This window comes from Ahaetulla prasina, chromosome 5 (genome assembly GCF_028640845.1).
Source record: "Ahaetulla prasina isolate Xishuangbanna chromosome 5, ASM2864084v1, whole genome shotgun sequence".
In the NCBI taxonomy this organism is placed as follows: Eukaryota; Metazoa; Chordata; class Lepidosauria; order Squamata; family Colubridae; genus Ahaetulla; species Ahaetulla prasina.
The window spans coordinates 58069413-58092304 of record NC_080543.1 but is presented as its reverse complement, the minus strand read 5'-3'; the positions used below and the strand labels follow the sequence as shown (position 1 = coordinate 58092304).

Here is a 22892-nt window from a genome sequence, read left to right as displayed (position 1 = left end):
ACGTATCTTTTTTTTTATGTACACTGAGAGCATATGCACCAAGACAAATTCCTTGTGTGTCCAATCACACTTGGCCAATAAAATTCTATTCTATTCTATTCTATATAAATGTAAAACGAAATACTGGCATTCAGGTGGGCGTAACCACCACCTGCATCGCGCATGCGGATCACGTCAGGTAGGTTTAACTTCCTTTTCAATGCATGCTGGGAAATATGGTTCCCTGCCAAATGGGTTTTCGGGGCGGAGACGGCAGTCTCGATTTCTTTCTCGTGGGCCTCCTTTGCATCCCCCGTTGCAATTCCAGGGGAGACAAAAGCAGGCGCGTGCAAAATCCTCCACCTCTTCTTCTGATTTGCTGCTAGGTAACCGAGGCCCAGGCGGAGCGGAGCGAGAGCTCCGTCTGAAAAATAAATGGCGCCTTGAGAGCAACGGCACTGAGTCAGATGTGACAGTCGGTGCGCCCCGCCCTGTGACAGGGTGGAGTCAGCCGCGGCGAAAGGAAATCAGAGAAAACGGACTCCAGCCGTACAATCTTCTCCTATTTCCTGCCCCACGAAAAAGAATTGGCTGAAGTCACGTGGAAAGGGCCGGTTGGGAAGCCACATGATCCTGAGTGGCTCCAGAGGTTGGGAGTCGTCGCGATGAGTACCGCGCTGGACATCAAGATCAAGCGAGCCAACAAGGTGTATCATTGCGGGGTGAGCATTGTCTGCAGGGGCTGCTGCACAAATCTGGCGATGTGGAGATGCTGGGATGTTAGGGAAGCTTTTATTTGGGCGGAAAAAGAGCGCTGCAATCTGGTTGCGATCTTCCTTGGGATTAACTCCTTGCATTTCCGAAGACGTCGGCGCCTAAGAGCTTAAGGTGGTTTTGCAAATCTCGGGTTTTTTTTCCTCCAGTCGAGATGATGATGATGATTATTATTATTGGAAGTAGCGTCCTTAGGATCGCAGGTTTGTGGAGCCGTGGGATCTGGGCGTCAGCGTCTGGAGCAGCAGATGAGATCGCGGTCGGTCGGATGGTTCTGGAATCCTCCTGGAAGAGGGAGAGGAATTAAAAGATGCCCGCCCTGACCAAAACGGAGACGTTCATGAGGGGAAAACAAAAAGAAAAAGTCTTCCTGACATCTTGTGCGCAGGATTGTTTTCTGGACGTTCAGTTTCGTATGTAACCTCGCTACGTTCTAAAGGAGACTTTATACAACACCGCTTTGCCACCTGAATATCTGTTTCGTAAGAATTAGGTTATTCATATTTTTTTAAAACTATAGTATTCTGGTATACTTACTAAGTTGGGGATACCATAACATTTTATAGGCTCTCTCTTTTTTTCCCTACAGAGTCAGTATTTGAATTTATGAAGTGCAGCAATGGCTTTGGAAGACAGGAGAACAACTCCTGCGTTCATAGGGGGGAAAAACATGTACTTGGTAGTACTGGAGATGAAGGCTTTATTCCTGGTATTGTAAATGGTTCAAGTTTTTAGAAGAACGGAGTTGGAGCCCGCTGTTTAGATCAGAGTGTTTCTCAACCTTGGCAACTTGAAATTGAACTTCAGAGCCCAGGATTCCTCAAGGAATAAGCCACTCATCTTAAAGTTGCCAAGATTGAAAAACACTGGCATTGAGGCTTGGTAGAAAGTAGCTATGTTTGCCTCTGTGCCTAGAGGGAGTTGTGAAGGTTCAGACTTCCCTCACCCCCACTACAAAATAAGAAAAAGACCTAGTTGGGGGGATTGCTAATGATAATTGGGAGGGAATGAAAAACTGGATTTTTTTTAAAAAAAAAATTTTAAAAAATAAATGCCATATAAAGAAGGGTTTCTTTATTCCTGTTCAAATATTTTCTATTAACTTATAGCAAGAAGACATTTTACCTAGTGCATGAAGCACTATTTTCCCTGTATAAAGGGCAAAACAGAGTGGTACAATTCTGCAGTGCAACAGGAAGATGCTTTCCTGCCCTCATCAGTCATTGGGATGTCTACCAAAGGAAGGAGGAGGATTCAGTGCCTGCTTTGTTTGGGATTTTTCTGTTGCTGAACTAGGGATTGGTGAATCTGGTTTTGACAAGGCTGAAAGAAAATAACTGATTATTATTATATCTTGAACTTAATTTTTCCTTAGCTTATCCAAACGATAAAATTGATACCTAGATTTCTCAGAATCTTTAAGTTTGTAATTCCATTTATTAGAGAAAAATAAACATTTTAAATGAAAAGAACAAAAATTATTATTTGAATAAATTATACTTTTATACTGAATAAATGCATTAAACATGACAATTGTGTGAGTAAATCAAATGCATATTGCATTTGCATTCTTAAAATAATGTAACAAGATTACTAAATGTAGTATAAAGATGGATACTGCATATAGTTCAGTGTCTTTGAAAATATAGTCCCTCCCCCATAAAACCAATCAAGAAAATTCTAAGGATACCTCTTTAGTGCCTCTACCTTTTGAATCTCAGACTTTGTGGGCTGGCAAAAGATCCTAAAATTTCAATTCAAAGTATTTCCTTGATAATTATTTGCAGTAGTATTTTAATTTGTATATTGATTTACATTTTTATATGTGAATGATATTAATATCAGAGCTTCAGAGTAAATTATTTACTTGGCTTTTTTATAGTTTTTTTTACATTGAAATGCTATGCATGGTTTGTTAATATATGGATTATAGATTTGATCCAGTATATGGATTTGAACTACACACTTAATTCTTAGAACTATTCATTTCATTGCACTGTACATTCTAAAGTTTGCTGAAAATGTTGAATTATTTGTGTTAAGCATAACTGTAATCTCTTATTAATTTGTTTTCAGTGTATTTTATAATCTATGTGATATTTTTCAAAAACCATATTTGTTCTTGGCCAATAGTAAGGCATTGCAGCCACACAAATGTACACACATGTTCATGTCAGTGGCCAATGCACTTTTAATGTCACAGGCATTCTTTTAATATTTATTCATATGTACAGTCAAGTGGACATCTTTGCCCTTGTTCAAAGTTGAATGATTCACTAAACATTCAATTTATTCCCTTACATGTTTTCTTTCCATCATACATCAATCACTTTTACCTTGTTCAGGATTCATGCAAATCATTCTGCCCTCAAGAATATTCATGTTGTATACTTTACTTTTCTGATCAAGAATTGTACAGTCGACTTTCTCAAATTCATATAGATCTCATCGCCACAGTTCCTGTTAGCATAAAACCACATTGCATTTCTTAAATGATGTTCCCTCAGATATTTTTTCAATCAAAATACTGCTAAACACTTGTATATGCCTGCTTAAACTAATTTGCCATTCATGCATTTTACCTTTTTTAAAATAGGGAAATAAGAATGACATTCTTCCAAAGATTAAGCTCATAAATGTTCAATGTTGCACAACCATTTCACAAGCAAGCCATTCTATATTTGATCATTTTCCAGTTATACCATCTCTGCCTGCAGTTTGCCATTTTCACAATACCTGCTACTTCTTTTTCAACATCTATTTTCTTAGATACTTACAGCATTTATAGCATTCATTACAACTCTTTTGATTTATTATTGTTTCCATACAAATTTTTAAATATTTTTTCATATTAATTATGTTAGTTCTACAGAAGGTTGCTTGTTTACATTTTTTTCGCTCTCTTCTGAAACAATCTTATTGTTGCATTGTGAAAATTATTCTATACTTTAACTGCCTATTTAAATCATAACCATTCCTTACTATCTTTTATTCCATTATTTGGATCTTCCTTTTTCTTATTATACACATCGTAAACTGTCCTGTGCCATCCTCATTTTATGAAGTATGAGTATTTACGAGCATTTATTTTTTTCTCCTTAACAACCTTTACTCATCAAGCATCCTCTTTCATACTTTCCATTGTTGTATCTCTGAATGCTTTGGTGGCATTTTGTAGCAACATTATTTTTCATTCTATTCAAAGTAGCTTCTATATTCTCTTTCTTTTTGGCCATTCATTCTGATGAGTGATCAATCTGTCTTCCAAAATATTTCCATATAGGACTCATGTTTTTTCTTCTTACAGACACCTGATTTTCATTGTGGTTTTTAACTTCTCTCTTTTTCTACTGTATCACTTTTTTTAATCAAAAATTCAGTTTTAATGCTCCCAGACAATCATCTTTCCTATATTTAGAACTTTCATAAACCTTGTGGCCTTCACTAACTTTTTTCCTTTTTTATTTATTTATTTTTTATTTGCATTTATATCCCGCCCTTCTTCGAAGACTCAGGGCAGCTTACACTATGTTAGTAATAGTCTTCATCCATTTGTATATTATATACAAAGTCAACTTATTGCCCCCAACAATCTGGGTCCTCATTTTACCTACCTTATAAAGGATGGAAGGCTGAGTCAACCTTGGGCCTGGTGGGACTTGAACCTGCAGTAATTGCAAGCATAAGCATATATATACTTTTCTATTCAGTCCTTTGTCTTCTATACACATAGATAAACTTGATTAATATAGGTAGTCCTCAACTTATGACCACAATTGAGCCCAAAATTTATGTTGTTAAGTGAGACATTTAAGTAATTTTTGCCCGATTTTACAGCCTTTCTTGCCACAGTTGTTAAGTGAATCACTGCAGTTGATAAATTAATAACCCAGTTGTTAAGTGAATCTGGCTTCCCCATTGACTTTGCTTGTCAGAAGGTTGCAAAATGTGATCACATGACTATGAGACATAGCAATGGTCATAAGTATGAATCAGTTGCGAAGCATCTGAATTTTGACCACATGATCATGGGGATGGCAACGGTCATAACTGAAAAATGGTCATAAGTCACTCTTTTCAGTACCATTGTAACTTTGAATGGTCACTAAATGAATTGTTGAAGTCGAGGACTATCTGTACCCCACCTTTATTATTTGTTTATAAATAACTCAAAACCATGAACATACTTAATACTTCTTCCTCCTCCCATTTTCCCCTCAATAACCCTGTGAGGTAGGTTGCAGAGAGTGACTGGCCCAAAGTCACCCAACTTGCTTTCATGCCTAAGGCAGGACTAGAATTCATTATCTCCTGGGTTCTAGCCTGGTGTCTTAACTACAAGACCAATCTACTATTAAATAAATGCATCAAATATTCTTATTCATTCTGGGGACTCCACACAAGCCAATCCCTTTTATCACCAGACATTGACTTATAATAAGCAATTATCGCCATCATATGAATTCCTATTTTAATATATATCCATAGCAACATCATCACCACCAATTCATACTGTCTTACATAATTTTATTCCTTTCATTCATCATTAAATCTGTACTTTAACTCACATTCATGACATCTAGACAAAACCATCTTCATTTACATATATTCTTGTGCTGCATAAGAATGATATGACTAAATTCTATTGCATTCTCGGCCAACATGCCTCAACACTGTTATTGTGGAAAAAAATAGAGTGTACATTATGTATACCACCTTGAGTTTCTGAATGAAAAGGTGAAATATTATCCTCACTAATAAAGTCCCAACATACATACATTCTTTCATTTTATTTATTTATTTGTGATTTATACCATTTATCCTCTTGCATCCCAAGTTGCAATCTTACATATATTATTGTTGTCAGCAAATGGATTAATATTAATCTGCCATGTCATGCAAGAGGTTTCTGCATAAAAGTATTCTGATACAATAGAGGAAGAGTAAACTACATGATCAGATTTAGATAGACTCATGCCACAGGGAACATTCTCTGCTAATTGTAAAAATACGTTGTTGGTAAGTTTTAGCACATTTTGCACTATTCTATGTAAACTAAAGACTAAACTGAAGACTACCTTTGCAAGCCAACTTAATATTACCTATTTCCAACTAATCAGAAAATTCATGCAATATATTGACATATTAAGTGTACTGGTACTTCCTTGGATACTTATTGTATTGATATACTTAAATTATCATAATATATAAAATGTAAGAAGTAGTATCAAAACTGATCTATATGATGTTCTCAATTTTTCCCCAATTAGGAAGTTCTCACTGGAGTGGTGGTCATAACAAGTAAAGATTCAATCCAGCATCAGGGAATCTCATTAACAATGGAAGGATCTGTAAATCTGCAGCTCAGTGCTAAAAGTGTTGGTGTGTTTGAAGCATTCTGCAATTCTGTTAAGGTACAAACAAAAATCATGGATTCTGGAGCACTTTTCTACCAGAGTATATGAGAAGAATATAAATATAGGGAGTCTGTACTTATTAGATCAGTCCTGCCTTGGTGACTGATGGACTCACAAGGGTTCCAGAGGGAGCTGAAGAGTGTTCCATAGGGTCTACAGCAAGGCCCATGAAGGTCTTTAGCTGCCATTTAGAACAAGAGGCCAGCTGTAGCCTTAGGTCGGATTGCACCATGCAATCTCCCGTTTCCAATGGATCTCATCACTCCCTGTGGTTTATGGATATGCCAAGGGAGATGAAATGGGAGAGGAGACATCTAGAGTACTTCTGGATGTCAACAAAGGATGAACTCAGTCAAGCACAGATGAGGGATGCTGTTAGAATCTACTTTGTGGTGGTAAGACTAGTGAAATAACAATACTTCCGCTGTTATTGTGCCCATAGCCTTTTTCTGGGTGACCTGAGCCCACTCCAATTTGTCCCCAGTGCGACTCTAGTGTTGGTGCAAGTCCTGTGGAGATGCCTGGAACACAATCTTGTCTTGTTATCTGGGAATGGTTTGAGTTTGCTGGGCCCAAGGGTCCTTAATTGTGAGTTCAGCCATCTTGCCCCTCCTGGCTGATCATGGCTGCCTGGGGTGATATGTGGGTGGGTCTTGCTTGAATGAGAAGTTGTTCCTTCATCATACTTGAATGAGAGGTTGTTCCTTCATCTCTTATTAAAGTGTTGGTTCATCCTCCCACCCCCTCCTCAAAAAAGCTATTACTGGATCCCACCATACTGCACAACGTTTGAATAATAATAATAATAATATTTTAATTTGCATACCGCTCTTCTCCCAAAGGACTCAGGGCGGTTAACAGCCATATAAAAACAACAATCAAAACACATACAATACAAATAAAAACAATAGCTAAAAAACTTATTTAAATTTGGCCCAATTATTAAAATACCTTTAAAACCCTAAAAACTAATTAAAAGTTAAAAACCCATAAAATCATCTAAAATCCTATGCCAGTCCTGCGCGAAAAAATAAGTACGTCTTAAGTTCGCGACAAAATTTCCGAAGGTCAGCGAGCCTTCCAGGGGGAAGTTCGTTCCATAGGGTAGGAGCCGCCACAGAGAAGGCCCTTCCCCTGGGGGCCGCCAGCCGACATTGTTTGCCTGATGGCACCCCAAGGAGTCCCTCTCTGTGAGAGTGTGTGGGTCGGTGGGAGGCACAAGGTGGCAGTAGGCGGTCCCGTAAGTATCCCGGTCCCAAGCCATGGAGCACTTTAAAGGTGGTAACCAACACCTTGAAGCGCACCCGGAAGACCACAGGCAACCAGTGCAGATTGCGCAGGATAGGTGTTATATGGGAGCTCCGGACAGCTCCCTCTATCACCCGCGCAGCTGCATTCTGGACTAACTGGGTGCTCTTCAAGGGGAGCCCCATGTAGAGAGCATTGCAATAGTCCAGGCGAGAGGTAACAAGAGCATGAGTGACTGTGCATAAGGAATCCCGATCCAGAAAGGGGCGCAACTGGCGGATCAGGCAGACCTGATAAAAAGCTCTCCTGGAGACGGTCGTCAGATGTTCTTCAAAGGACAACCGCCCGTCCAGGAGAACGCCTAAGTTGCGCACCCTCTCCATCGGGGCCAATGACTCGCCCCCAACAGTCAGCCATGGTTGCAGCTGACTGTACCGGGATGCCGGCATCCACAGCCACTCCGTCTTGGAGGGGTTGAATTTGAGCCTGTTTCTCCCCATGGGTGGTTGACTAGTGTTCAACCACCCATTTTAGGAAAGATTGTAGAGAAGCTGGCTGCACAGCAGCTTCCACAGATTATTTGGATCCCTTTCAGTCAGGATTCAGCCTCACACAGAAATTATATTGGTTGCGCTTTTGGATGATTGGCAGGAGTAGAATGGGGATAGTACATCCATTTTGGGTGTCACTGACTTCTTGGCGGCTTTCAGTACCATTGACCATGGTATTTTCCAGGATTGGCATTAGGGAATGGGAATGGACAACACCATATTGTGCTGGTTCACTTCCTTCCTATGGGGCAAATAGCAGTCAGTGCTGATTTTTAGTGAGAGATCTCACCCTCAGCCCCTACTGTGTGGGGCGCCACAGAGCTTTGTGCTCTTTCCTGTTTAACATTTACATGAAACTGCTAGGAGAAATGATCTGCCACTATGGGGTGAGATATGATACTCAACTGTACCTCTCTGCTTCTGATAAATTGAGTGATGCTTTTGATGTCCTGACCTGATGCCTAAAGCCTGTGGGAATCTGGCTAGGGAGCAACAGGCTTAAACTGAACCCTAGCAAGAAAGAATGAGTGGCTTTGAGTTTTAGAGCCTTCTGATTTGGGGACTTTACCATTTCTGGTACTGGATGAAATTGCACTGCTCCAAATTGACTTGGTGTTCAATCTGGGGGTTCTCCTGCACTTGACTTCTGCTCAAGGAGGAGATGCAGTCATGGCCAGGAGAGCCATTATGCAACTTTGTGTTGTGTAGCAGTTGTGCTTGTTCCTGGATCGTGAAGATCTACTTATAGTTATACCTTGGTAATCTCCCAGTGGACTGTGTAATACACTAATATGGGGCTGCCTTTAAACAGTACCTGGAAGCTCCAGCTTGTGCAAAATATAGTAGCATGGGCAGTTTTGGATGTTCCTAGGACACTGTTAACACCTCGAGTTATATTGGTTGCCGGTTTGCTTCTGGATACAATTCAAGGTGCTAATTTTGAACTTGAAAGCCCTCCATGATATGGGGTGAGGTTATCTAAGGGATCATATCTCCCTGTTTACCTTTACCCATCCCATTTCATCAGGTTCAGCGGAAGAAGCATGTTGCATTACATCTGATAGGACCCAGGAGATGAGCCTTTTCTGTTATGGCACCCACTCTAGAACAGGGCTGTCAAACTCCTGGCCTCCGGGCCGGATGCATCACGCAGTGGCCACACCCACACCCGGTTTAGCGTAGGGGAAAAAAGTCCAGATATGTCACGTGATGCTTCCGTGATGACATGAGTTCTGACACCCCTACTCTACAACATCATTCTCCCTGAGTTAAGGTTAACCCCAACCCTCTTGGCAGTTTGGAAAGCCTTTAAAACGTGTTTGTTTTTTTTAAATCAGGTCTGGACATTCCGTGGCAGCATCATATATGACATCTTAATTAACCCTTTCACAATCGTTGTTACTTACGTTAATTATTTAATTGCTTTTAAATATTGGTTTTAAATATATTTGTTTTTAACAGTTGGTTTTATTGTAGGCCTCATGTTGTTTCATGTTATCTTAGGAGATCTCAGTTAATGAATTAGATAGAAAGTGTATAGGGAAAAACAATAAGCTGAATGGTGACTAAACCAACAAACCTATCCTTGTGTCCCTACTTTTAAACCATTGTCCATTTCTGTACTATACTTTCACCACAAAAGGTTTAATTCCTAAAAATAGTGTGATGCCTTCCATTAATAACTGTGTAAAGTAGATGTTTATTAGACTTCCACTACGTAAAATTTAAGTGTTTAGTAGTTAAATTAAAGAGATAACTGTTCAGAAAAGGGGAAAAACTTTTTCATTTTATATGGTAAGTCTTGATCTGACTAGCCATAAATCTTGAAGGGGATGGGTGGACAGTAGCTAAATTTTAATTGGATATTGAGAGTTTTGAGCAGTGAGCATGTCTTAATTTTTAATAACTTTTATTTTACTATTTTTGAAAGCAGTTCTAATATACAAATGAAAAAGATTACATGAACGCATGTATGTGTTTTTAAATTTATTTATTTTTTGGTAAAAGTTTTTTATTTTATAACATATAAAAATTCCAATTTCAGTTGAATAGTGTGTTGTCTGGGTACAAGTAATTTTAGAAAATAATAATCAAAATGTTTACAGCAATAGCAGTTACATTAATATTGATTCTATAATGAAAGTAATAGTTGCTTAATCATTTTAACAAATCTCTCTTACAACATTAATCCTTTTCTTATATTTCCATGTTTCTAACTTTTGTTTTTATTAGCCAACCATTGATAAAAAGAGTCCCATGTCGAAAAATATTCAGTTTCTTCTTTTTCCTTAATCATTGTCAAATCTATCCATTTCTGGAGAGACGACTTCCGGTGTCCAGCGGCAACGGACGTCTGGAAGGCTTCTCCTGCCTCCAGCGCCCGAATCCGGCCGCCGCCGAGGCCCTCAGGGGCCAGGTGTTCCGAAAAGGACACCTGCCGCACGGACGGCTCGCCAGGGGTCTCCCAGCCGACATACAGGACTGTGGGGACCGATGCTGGCGCGTCCTAGGCTTGGCGGGGTTTGGAGGCCACAGGCCGCGGCCATTATTTTGGTCGTCGCCTGGGCCGCTGTGCCCGGTGACACCGGGGCATTGGATTTATAACTGCAGCAGCCTGGTGGTGAACAGGGAACGGAGAAGAATTGAGGAGGAGAAGGAAGGAATATCGATGGCGTGAGTGGAGTGCTCCGAGTGCGGGGGTTTTCTCCCCTGCGGTTGGAAGGAGCACGAGTTATTCTGGAGAGGAGAACTTAAAATAAGAAGATTACGGTTTTGTGGAGCTCTGGAGAAGAGGTGATGGAGAAATTTAGGAGGGAAGGTTTGAGGCCCCTCCTTCTGGGGAACAGTGGTGGCGTCCAGCTTCCGCCTTCACTATGAGAATTTTGATGACATCACTTCCCTTGACTTCCTGGTTGACTAACTGTACTCTGGACTCGTTGCTCCTGTGAGTGCCCCTGGTGGATCCGGAGGAAATTACAAGGATACTGTGCCTGCCTGAGGATTTTGTATTTTTTTTCCTTAATGGCAAAAGGTCAGAGACCAACTGCTGGAGAGATGGAGAATTTTGGGAAAGTTATCTAATATGGACAAGAAATTGGATGAAATAAGAGCAGAAATTGTGACTATCCAAAAGGATTTAAAGGATACTCAACAAGTTTCAGCAGAAAACAAGAAGAAAGTGGAAGGTTTGGAGGGTGAGATGCGGGCAGTGCAGAAAGAGAGGAGGCGACAGGCAATGCTGTGCTTGGACTACAGATGGATAAAATGTCTTATTTCCTTAGGTTTCAAAATTTGGAAGAAGTGGACCAAGAAGACTTGAGAGATGTTGTGACTAAATTGTTGGGAGAATTTCTTGGGAGAGGTGTTGATTTCATGAATTGGGATGTGGATCGAGTTTATAGAGTTAATTCGCAATATGCACGCACGCATGCAGTTCCCAGAGAGGTTCATGTCAAATTTGTGAGAAGAGAGACGAGAGATGAAACTCTTAGAAAACATAGGAGTGGGGCACTGATTTACAGGGGCAGGAGATAGCCATTCTGAGGCAGATTCCCAGACAGGTGCGTGAAAAAGAAAGAAATATTATTTTTGTCAAGCAAATTGTACCAGAAGGAGTGGGCTTCAGATGGCTGATGCCAGAGGATTGATGATTTTCCGGGAGGGCATTACGAAAAAAATCAGTACAATTGCAGAGGCTACGGCCTATGTGGAGGAACACAAAGCCCTCCTGGAATCAGATGATCCAGGAATTGAAGAAGGGGAGGTTATAGATCATGGGGCGGAAGCGGCTGCCGCTGTTGCGGCCCTGGAGTTGGGTCAGGCTGAACCCAGAGTTCTGAGATCCAAAACTAGGAAGTGATAAAGATATTTGGGATTGTGTTGGTTTTCCTTATTCTCTTTTGTACGATATTCTGTTTATTCTTGACTCTTCTTTATTACGTTTTTAAAATTTGTAAACTTAGCTACTTCGTGTCACCTGCTTGCCATATGGCTGTTGTATGTGTTAAAAAATTTGAGTAAAGTTCTTATTTTAGATAAGAAAACTGAAAATTTACCATACCTGATATGTATTTGTATAAACCTTTTTTGACTAATAAAAACTTTTTGAATAAAAAAAAAAAAAAAAAAAAATCTATCCATTTCTGCACATTTTAATATTTTTTTAATTACGTTTTCATCTGTTGAGATTTTTTCACTTTTCCTGTGTTTTTTAAATGTATATGCTGCCTGACTGAGCAGCGTGTATATGTATGTATATATGTGTGTACACACACATAACACTTACATATACCCACACCATTGGAAAGCTTTATAGATACAGGAGGCTCTCTGCCAGCACCCAAACTTCCAGGTTGATGCACATGCGTGATGGCCAGCTGTTTGTCGGGCGTGTGTCAATGCCGATATCTGGGTGTTCGGGTGCCGGCTTGTGCATGTACGACGGATCGCCGCTGTTCTGGGTATTGATGCTCCCGTGCGCACAAAGGCCAGTGGGGCTGCGCATACCTTGCGGGATGGTTTTGCGTGCCACTTCTGGCATTCAGGCTGGCACACGGTTACGTCAGTGGTTCACCATCATTGATATAGAATGTTTGTGCTGAATTTAATGTAATGTGTAGACGGTGTCTAGAATTGTTTGCAATTGAGTGTACGTTATACTTCTGCAACTTCAAAGAGTTGAACCTGAATGGACAGGATTTCTGCTCTATTTTTTAAGATACATTTAAAAATGTGCATTTTCAGAAATTCATAAGCTTTTTGTTTGCAACAAAAAATAAAGGACAATTAACAATTAAGGCTTTCTAATTTTTTTATTTGTTTTTGCAGCCTATCCAATTGATTAATAGTACGGTAGAAATGGTAAAATCTGGAAAACTTCCTAGTGGTAAAACAGAAATTCCTTTTGAGTTCCCACTGCAAGTAAAAGGAAGTAAAATTCTTTATGAAACTTACCATGGAGTTTTTGTCAATATCCAGGTGAGAACAGATGATACTCTACAAAAACTTTGCTCTTTATGGTGATTGTACACAATTGCTTTAATTTTTTTTAAAGATTAAGACAAGGAAATAATCCCATTAAAAGATTTTTCTGATGGCATGAATTTCTTCTTTGGTCTATTAGATTCAAGTTTAAAAAACCCATAAGAGCTATGAAAAATTGCACCTTAAATATTTTCTTTATATTTCCATTATTTTAAATAAAACAAACTACAAATCCTAGTAAATCAGAAAAATACTGACAAGAAGATTCTTCATAGAAATGTACAGACTTCTTACACAGTCGGGATTTTTTTTTTAATAAGATTCATCTTACCTAACATAGGCTCAGACCTCTATAAATAAGTTTCTTCCTGTAAGCTACAATATAGCATAACAGAAGCTCTCTGGCGTACAGTTTTAATTCAGAATTGATATGGCTCAGTGTCTAATCTCTTTTTATTGGTTAAACATGGGAGTTTTAATTAACAAAACTCACTGGAATTTATGATGGAGACTTCCTTTGAACTAATGATCGTACTGCAGAAATTTGTGTCTCAAAATTATTTGCTTCCCTTTTGCAAATTATTCAAATCTATCCAAGATATTAATATACTTACCAAAAACACTAGGTTTATTCTTCTTCCTTGCAATGCTTTTTATTTCTAATCTTGAATAACATGGCTTTATTATTACTATAGTTTTAGGGAGATGACCATTGGATTTAGCCCAAATCCTGTGTTTGCTTTGTGTTTTTAATTCCTGTTTGATTTGATTTGATTTTCAGCAGTGTGTCCAAAGTATTTTTGAACTGGAAGATTTTTAGAATATATCCTACTTTAAACTAAAAACATTTTGAAATAATGCATTTCTAGGTAGGATTTCCATAGTAGATACAAATTCTAGTACACTTAAATAAAATACCAATTTACAAAATTAGAAATAATTAGTAATAAATACTTATTTTTTATGAGCAGGATAATAACTTTTCTGTTTTGCATATTTGTATAGTATACTCTTCGATGTGATATGCGACGCTCTCTCCTGGCCAAGGATTTGACAAAGTCTTGTGAATTTATAGTCCATTCACCAGTAAGTTTGCTTTTAGGAATTAAATTTTTTTTTTTTATTTGAATTTATATCCCACCCTTCTCCGAAGACTCAGGGCGGCTTACATTGTGTAAGGCAATAGTCTCATTCTAAGTACTAGAGACTTGTGAATATATTCATTTAGTTGTAGTTGGACAGTATAAAAAAGTCCCAGAGGAGCATATACACTTAATGCAGTTCAGCAGATCTGTAGCTATTTTTTTTTCTCTGCAGAATGAAACTCTTATGCATGCAAAATCTTGAGTTCCTTGGTTCAGGTACAGATGCAACATATTTCATGTTTCCTTGCATTTTCCCAAATTTATGTGATGTTAAATTTTCTAAGAATATTCAGGCTAATGCTGTGTGCTAAGGATAAATTAAACAATTTTGTTAAAAGGATACTGCATGCTTCCTAGGCCATTAAATGGCATTGCTTTAAAGATGAGAGCCATGTCCACTCTCTCAGATTTTAATGGGTGGACACAAATAATAGGAAAGTAATTAATAAAACTTGGACAGCAGAGGTATTTCAGCAGTTTATAAAGCATATTCGTAACTGCCTATGCTGCTATATTCTGCACAACCTACAGCTTCTGAATTGTCTTTAAATGCAGTGTCATATACAGCAGATTGCAATAGTTCTTATTTAAGGTGACTAAAGCATAAATAACTGTGAGAAAGGACTCTTTGAGTCCAAGAAGGGGCACAGAACACAAGAAACTGTTAAAGGTTTCCAGCCACAGCTTTATCCTGTGTATCAGTTCTGGGGGGGCGGAATGTACTCCCATTCAGAATTAAAGGTGAAAATCCACAGCACTAGAAGAACCAGGACACACAGCCACGTGGTCTTGTCAATGGTAAATCAATCTGTTCCTTATCCAGAGCCCAGCAGCCTCCAGGCACTGAGACATAAATTTAACGGCAGTGGCAGAGTTGAAGTACACAACTCTGAAGCACCTACATAAAGTAATATGTCAAAACACGTATTATCAACATGCAGGTAATACTTGTTTTGATAGATTGCTTTATGTAGGTGCTTCATGTAGATGTTAAAGTAGAAAGGGTGAAAGCATTAAAACCTATGGCACCCCACAAGTCATGCCTCGGGCTCAAACATCAACTGAAAACCGGCTGAAGAGGAAAGGAGAGAAAGAACCACTGTAGCACCATGCCTCCCATTCCTAATCCTCACAGTGACAATCTCTTCAGGACCTCGTCAACTTCATTCAATCATGACGTTCTTAGTCTTCCCATCCACTCTTTTTTCATACAGTTGTTTCACTGTTTGATGCTCATTCATTGTCTATATGATTAAACCACATCAGTGTACTTCTTTCATATCAATCATGTTTGATATCCAATGTCATCCATGATCATTCAGCATTCATTCATTTTAACTATCTCTTCTTGCTTCAGCATACTTTTTTTTAAAAAAAAAATCCCATTCTAAGTTCAGTCAATTTATCTTTAGAGCAGAAATACAAGGTTTATATACCTATTGGTATTTTGTTTAACAAACATTTATTCCTTATAGTAGGCAACATAGTTACTACTTTTCTATCAGTATTTATTTGCATGAGTTAAAATTATATATAGTGGTAAATGTTAATGTAAACATACATTTGAAGAAGGAGGTAGACAAGTTCTACATAGGTCCAGGGTGTGTGCTGTAACCGGAAGTATTGACCTAAGAACAGAGAGACCCAGATTCTAAGCCATTCATAGCCATAGAAATTTAGAGAATAACGTTGAGCTGGTCATTCTCAGCCTAAATTACAAGGTGGTCGTGAAAAAAAGGGAAAAATAAATATTGCATTATACTAGGAATAAGCAAACCCTAAATGATTTTTATGTAGATCCAGGAAAAAGCCAAGATAGTATAGTGATTAAGGTCCTGGATTAGAAGCAGGAAGATCTGAGTTATCCATATTCAGCCAGGAAAATGATGGAATAACTTTGGGCCAAACATACTATCAACCTATTCTACTAACAGGACTTTTGTTCTGATGAAAATAGGAGGCAGGAGTGGCATGCATATCACTTGGAGCTCCTGAATGAAAAGCAGAACACAAATCTGATAAATAAAACAAGAATAGGACTTTGAGCTTAATAATGCGCTCACAGTATAATATCATACTGTATGTATATGTAATTGATCCTATACTTAGTTCCCTAAAATACTAGGCTGGCCTTGGCTATAATATGAGTTTGCTTTTCATTATCATTAGATGGAGTAGAAAATTTTTAAATGTTACTTTTTAGCTTAGTTAGAACATGCTTCAAATATTATATCCATGTCTGTCATCTGCACCTCTATAACTGTCTGCTTTGGGTTTGCAACCCAACAAGACAGACACAGACTTCAGAGGATAATTAGAACTGCAGAAAAAGCAATTGCTACCACCTGCCTTCCATTGAGGACCTGTATACTGCATGAGTCAAAAAGAGGGCTGTGAAAATATTTAGACTCCTCGCATTCTGGACATAAACTGTTTCAACTCCTGCCCTCAAAACGACGCTATAGAGCATTGCACACCAGAACAAATAGACACAAGAACAGTTTCTTCTCGAATGCCATCACTCTGCTAAACAAATAATTCCCTCAACACTGTCAAACTAGTTACTAAGTCTGAATTACTATTAATCTTCTCATCTTTCCCATCACCCATCTCCTTCCACGTATGACTATATGACTGTAATTTTGTTGCTTGTATCCTTACGATTTATATTGATATTGTTTCCTGATTGCTTATTTGTACCCTATGACTATCATTAAGTGATGTACCTTAGAATTCTTGATGAACATATCTTTTCTTCTATGTACACTGAGAGCATATGCACCAAGACAAATTCCTTCTGTGTCCAGTCACACTGGGCCAATAAAAAAAGTCTATTCTGTTCTGTTCTATTCTATTCTATTCTATTCTATTCTATTCTATTCTATGTGAAGCTTGATTAACCTTAATTGTTTTTACCAAGGTAATTTCTTGCCAAGACTATTCTAGTAGTGATTTATTCTAGCTCTTCTAGCACTAAAGTACATGACTTCAAATATGCACTTTCTCAAATTAATAAATGACTACTAGATTTAGTTCTGAACTTTCTTTTCATTCTTTTTATAGCCTCAGAAAGGTAAGCCAACTCCAAGCCCTGTAGACTTTACTATAACTCCTGAAACACTACAGAATGTGAAAGAGGTAAGAACCATTTTAGTAAAGCAGTTTTGTGGTGTGGTTAAAGGCAGCAGACTGGACACTACCGTGTTTTCCCAAAATAAGACCCTGTCTTATATTTTTTTGAACCCCGAAATAAGGCCTTGGCATTATTATTGGTTTTTTTTTTATTATTTTGGGGTGCAGGAGGCGGCGAGCGTGGCCACCTCATGGCTGCTGCTGTGTTGCACTGCTGTAGCAGTGCAACGCAGCCACTTGTCAGCTGTTTGCTGGGGCAATCAAAATGGAAATCTCCTCGGTGTTCTTGGCACTTGCCTGTCTCCCATCCATCCATCCCCCTTGCCTGCAAACTCCTGTCCTCCTCCCACCTGCTCCCTTTTCCATAGCACCCGGCTCTTTATCGAGGGGGGTGGCATGTGGAGCAGGGGAGAAGCAAGACGTGTGGAGCAAGATGGGGCTCACTCTTCTTGCCATCTCTTCTTCCCCCCTCGCTAGGGGCCAGGGAAACGTGAGACACACGTCTTATCTGCCTTGCAGTTCTTTCACGTGTCTCGCCGTTGCCTGCAGTCAAACATGTAGAGTAAAACCAAACTTCTCGCGAGTTCAAGAAGTTTGATTGAATTAGCAAGGGTTTTTTTACCCTACAATGTGTTTGCCTGCAGACAACGACGAAACACGTGACAGAGCTGCAAGGCAGGTAAGACGCGTTTCTCATGTCTCCCTGGTCCCACCCCTCCCTACCTGCCACCCCCAAATTGCATCCAATTTGGGCAGGGCAGGAAGCCCTGCCATGCCTGGCGAGAGGGGGAGAAGAGACGGCAAGAGGAGCGAGCCCTGAATTGCTCCATGCATCTCGCTTCTCCCCCATCCCACCTGCCACTGCCCTCGATAAAGAGCTGGGTGCTGTGGAAAAGGGAGCCGGGTGGGCGCAGGCTTTGGGGATCTAGGGCTGCCAGGAGTTGCCCGGCAGAGAGGCAGGAGCGGGGCGGGAGTTTGCAAGCGATTGCTTCCCCTTTGCCTTCTCTCCCAAAAGTGCTGGCCATGCCCACCCCATCACTAGGGCTTATTTTCGGGGGAGGGCGTATATTTATGCCCACCCCAACAATCAGGCTTGGCCTTATTTTCAGGACATGTCCTATTTTCAGGGAAACATGATATGAGTTCTAGTTCCATCCTAGGCACGAAGGCAGCTGGATGGTATTAGGCTAGTGACTTTTTTTCAGCCCTAGGAAGGAGCCAATGGCAAATCATTTCCAAAAACCTTGTCAAGAAAATGGCAGGGGCTTGTCTAGACAATTGCAAAGAATCCATACTAACTTCAAGCACAAAAAGAAAAAAATTGGTTTAAGAAAGTTTAAGCTCCCAGAACAGTGGAACAGGGCCAAATTGGACATTGAAACCTTATGAAATAATTTTGTATTCATGTACTTCTTCATTTGCATGCTCCAATTTTGTTCTATTTTTGATTCAGTGGCAAAATGTAACCTGCCATGAGGTGGGCAAACCAGGATTTTCACAAATCAAGATTATATAGAAATAGCTGGAAGAAGGATAGGAGCATATGGAGTGAGGAAAGAAAATATTTTTATTAAAGGATGTGTCTGAAAAAATTCCTTCTGTTTAGGTTTCCAAATGATTTTGTGTGTGAGAGAGAGAGAGGTGGGGCAGGGGAGAGAGAGAGAAATAGATCTTTCTCAGGGTGGGGGGAAAACCAGTTAAGCAAAACTAGATTTGAGAGAGCCAGCACTCAATAAAAGCCATCACTGCTTATGAGAAAATCCCAAAGGAGCTGCTTTTCAAAGGGTTTCTGACAGCTTGAAATGGATCTTGGCTTTGGGAGGCAGGCCTTTACTCATATCCTATATATGTCATTGAGACTCCTGGAGAAGATATTGGGAGGTATCTCTTAATTTGCAGTGAGGAATGTGACCCTTTATTTAAGGTTTATATAGGTGATTATTCTAGAGTATTTTGCATCTATGATAATTAATTTAGGTTTCACTGATTTCAGTAGGTATTCTGCGAAGATGACTAAGTATAGATCCAACCATTCTTTATGGTGTGTAGTTTTCTGTATATTATAGTTCAATTAACTATGCCTACAAATTTAATGTCTAAGGAGTTAACTGCATGTTATGCTAAACATGTTTAGAAAAGCACCTGTTGCTTACATATATTTCCCTTCTATTTTGAATAAAAGATATTGAATGGGATAAGGAGAGGTGATGAAAGAATAAAATGTAATTTCTTTTCTCTTCCACTATGAACTAATGATAATAAGAGACAAAGAGCCATGCTATAAAATGAAAATAATATGTGAAAAGAACAAGAAAATTTGTATATTCAATTATATAAATTACCTCTCTCTCCCCTTCCCTCCCTCTCTCTTTGCTTTTAGAGAGCATTGCTTCCAAAATTTCTCATAAGAGGCCATCTCAATTCAACAAACTGCATCATAACACAACCTCTAACAGGGGAGCTGATAGTGGTGAACTCCGATGCTGCTGTTAAAAGCATTGAACTCCAGCTAGTACGAGTGGAAACCTGTGGTATGTCCTTATGTCTGCCAGTTCATAAATTGGTGTTGGAAAACAGAATTGGAAGTGTGTTCTTGAGTTGTGACTGTCAAATGCTTCTGTCATTCTGGATAGTTGACAGACTAAAGGACAGTTGGGCCCCCATCCACATTCAAATGTTTCCAGTTGTGATAATGGTATATTTTAGTAACAAATATTGGTGGAATTTATTTGGCAGTTACCAATCTCATATACAAATAAATAAAACTTTGATGTAATTTTTATTAATTTCAAAGCGAAACCATCTTCAGAAATCTGAAATGAATGTTCCAGATCTGTGTAATACTAAATTAACTTTATTAATTTTTAATACAGTTCATATTTGAAGTTCCTCCTGCAGCTCTGAAATGATTTGGAACAGCTCCTCAAAGACATCCAACCTATATGAGTGACTCCAAGACCATCTTGATGATGAATGTTTAATTATTAAACCTGCCTGCATTAGAATGTATTATTTAGTAAGTTGGGGGCTCTGAATGCCACTTGTCTCTCGTTTTTGCAAAGGCTGTGCTGAAGGTTATGCTAGAGATGCCACTGAGATTCAGAACATTCAGATTGCTGATGGTGATGTCTGCAGAAATCTTCCTATTCCAATTTATATGGTCTTTCCAAGATTGTTTACATGTCCTACACTAGAAACTACAAACTTCAAAGTTGGTAAGAACTGCATGTTAAACAGCAATGTACAAATGTAAATGGCTTCTGCTCAGTCAGAAATATTCTACCAGAGTTCAGCTGTGAAGCGACTTCCAAAATGAAATCAAGATGAACTTTGATCTCTGTAGAAAAACTATTCAAAAGCAGATTCTGCTATAAAAAAGCAGTGCTTTCAAGCTCCAATAGTTAGGTTGTTATAATTATTAAAATAAAGTTTTACATTCGTGTTTTACCCCCTTTCTCAACATGAGTTTCATTTAACCAACAGGAAAAGCCTGGATTGCTAGGTATAGTTTAAAATAATATTTTTGAACAGTACTGATTTAATATACCATATTTTTCAGAGTATAAGACGCACCTTTTTCCCCCCAAAAAGAGGGTGAAAATCTGGGTGCATCTTATACTCCAATGTAGCCTCGCTCAGCTTCTCAAACGGTAGTTTCAGATGCTGAAAAAAGCATCACAAACAAAGCTTCAGAAAAGAAGCCCCCAAACAGAGCTTCAGAGGCTTTTTTTCTGAAGCTGTGTTTTGGAGGCTTTCAGAGGCAGAAAAAAGTTTTTTCTGAAACAGTTTCAAAAGTTTCAGAGGCAGGGAAAAAAAAGTAAAAAAAATAATAATAGCAAGGCACAGAGCTCACAACCAAGGAACCTGTAGCTAAAATTCATCTCTGGGAACAGCTGATTGGGGGTATTCCAGGAGGCCGATCCACCTGCCAATCAGCTTTTTTCTTATTTTCCTCCCCAGAAATTAAGGTGTGTTTTATACTCCAGTGTCTTATACTCCAAAAAATACAGCATACTGTTTTACGTTTTGCTATACTAGTAACTTTATTTATATGTGCTACAGGTACCTGAGATGGTAATCTGTGCTAATTCCAGAATATTTTTTCTTTTTTTTCCACAGAATTTGAAGTTAACATCGTTGTCCTCTTGCATGATGATCACTTAATCACAGAAAACTTTCCACTGAAACTTTGCAGAATGTGATTAGGTTTGCTTTACAATTACTGCTCAGACTAGATGCCTCCCATTTGTTGGTCATCAAGCTAATCGGCATTGCAGGCACTCAGTAATACAGCCCTATAAATGATTGACCAGAATTTTAAGTTACAATAACAATGTTCTGACCCAATAAGCCAGTCCAGTAAGCACTGATTCACATTTGTCTGTAATGCCATTGCAGTGCAAGTGTTAATCTAAGTTGAAATAGGGCCTACATGGCCTACACCTGTCTATTCTTGTTTATGAGAGTTCTGTAAGAAATTTAGACATTGAGAGGAAGAGTTGCTTATAGCAATATGTTTTGATCAAATCATTTTGTATATATGCCTTAGCCTACCATACTAAGAAAATTTTACCTTAACTTCAGAAACCTTTGTATGTCCCATGAGTCATGAGAGATGGGATGTCCCTACAGTAATGAGAGATTGGAAGTCCACTTATCAAAATATTTGACTGACATACTAAAACTATTCAAAACAAGTTGAATTTAGACATTCCTCTGATAGCATCTAAAGACTTTTTGCATTAATTTCTTTTGGGGAATATCTTAGCTTAATTGGTAAAAATGTTGGGCTGACCTTAATAACCGATTGGAGGAATAGTCATAAGGAGTTGAGATGATTCAGTGCTGGCATCTTGTTACCAGATTGATATTACAAGACATAAAAATTGATGTTACAAGACAAAACATAGCGCAAAGAGTGTGGTAGAGGATGTACAGGTAGAGAAGGTAAAATTATTGCACTTTGCCTACCATTGAAAGATGTTGGACATATATTGAATGCATTTCACTTTTGATGTAGCATCATCTTGGCAATACTATAGAAAGTAAACTTTACCTAATATCTGATATATCTGATTGTTGATGTGAATAAATCATTCATATATTCTACATGTTGTTTGTCCAATGAATACTATTAGCTGTGATTCATTGATTTGCATAAAATATCTGAGAGAGTATTTTATTCTTCATAAATATCCACTAGGACATTTTAATTTAAGTCATTTTAATTTAAAAGCCCATTTTGCTATGCTTGCTGGTGCCCAGGCTTGGTATATATGTGATTGTAATTTGCTATTTGATTTTGCAAACCCAGATAATGTGATCTACGGTATAAAGTAAGCCTTATGGTTTCAGACACTGAAAGCATGTGTAACCAAACTATCATCAGTGAAGCTGATCAGATGAACAAGCAAAAACAGACTTAAAAAGCATTATTAGTTTATTAAAGGTCTCACAAAAAATGAGGAAAAAAGAACTACAGGCAGTCCTTGACTTATTTCCTTTAGTGACTACTCGAAGTTATAACAGCACTGAAATAGGGCCTACATGGCCTACACCTGTCTATTCTTGTTTATGAGAGTTCTGTAAGAAATTTAGACATTGAGAGGAAGAGTTGCTTATAGCAATATGTTTTGATCAAATCATTTTGTATATATGCCTTA

General features: G+C 38.6%; 1 protein-coding gene across 4 annotated transcripts; it reads left to right on the top strand.

Moving 5' to 3' along the window:
• The first annotated feature begins 116 nt into the window (after positions 1-116).
• On the top strand, positions 117-22338 carry VPS26C (VPS26 endosomal protein sorting factor C). 4 transcript variants are annotated; one of them, XM_058184534.1, is made up of 9 exons: positions 121-701; positions 903-1235; positions 6024-6167; positions 12797-12946; positions 13958-14038; positions 17161-17235; positions 19610-19760; positions 20292-20444; positions 21349-22338. In XM_058184534.1, the coding sequence occupies exons 3-9, from the start codon at positions 6093-6095 to the stop codon at positions 21429-21431; spliced, it is 768 nt and encodes a 255-aa protein (XP_058040517.1). In that variant the 5' UTR covers positions 121-701; positions 903-1235; positions 6024-6092; the 3' UTR covers positions 21432-22338. The 4 variants fall into 4 exon arrangements, with proteins under 4 accessions (XP_058040519.1, XP_058040516.1, XP_058040517.1 ...); XM_058184535.1 differs by having other exon boundaries at positions 903-1246; XM_058184533.1 differs by lacking the exon at positions 903-1235 and having other exon boundaries at positions 120-701.
• Positions 22339-22892: the final 554 nt, after the last annotated feature.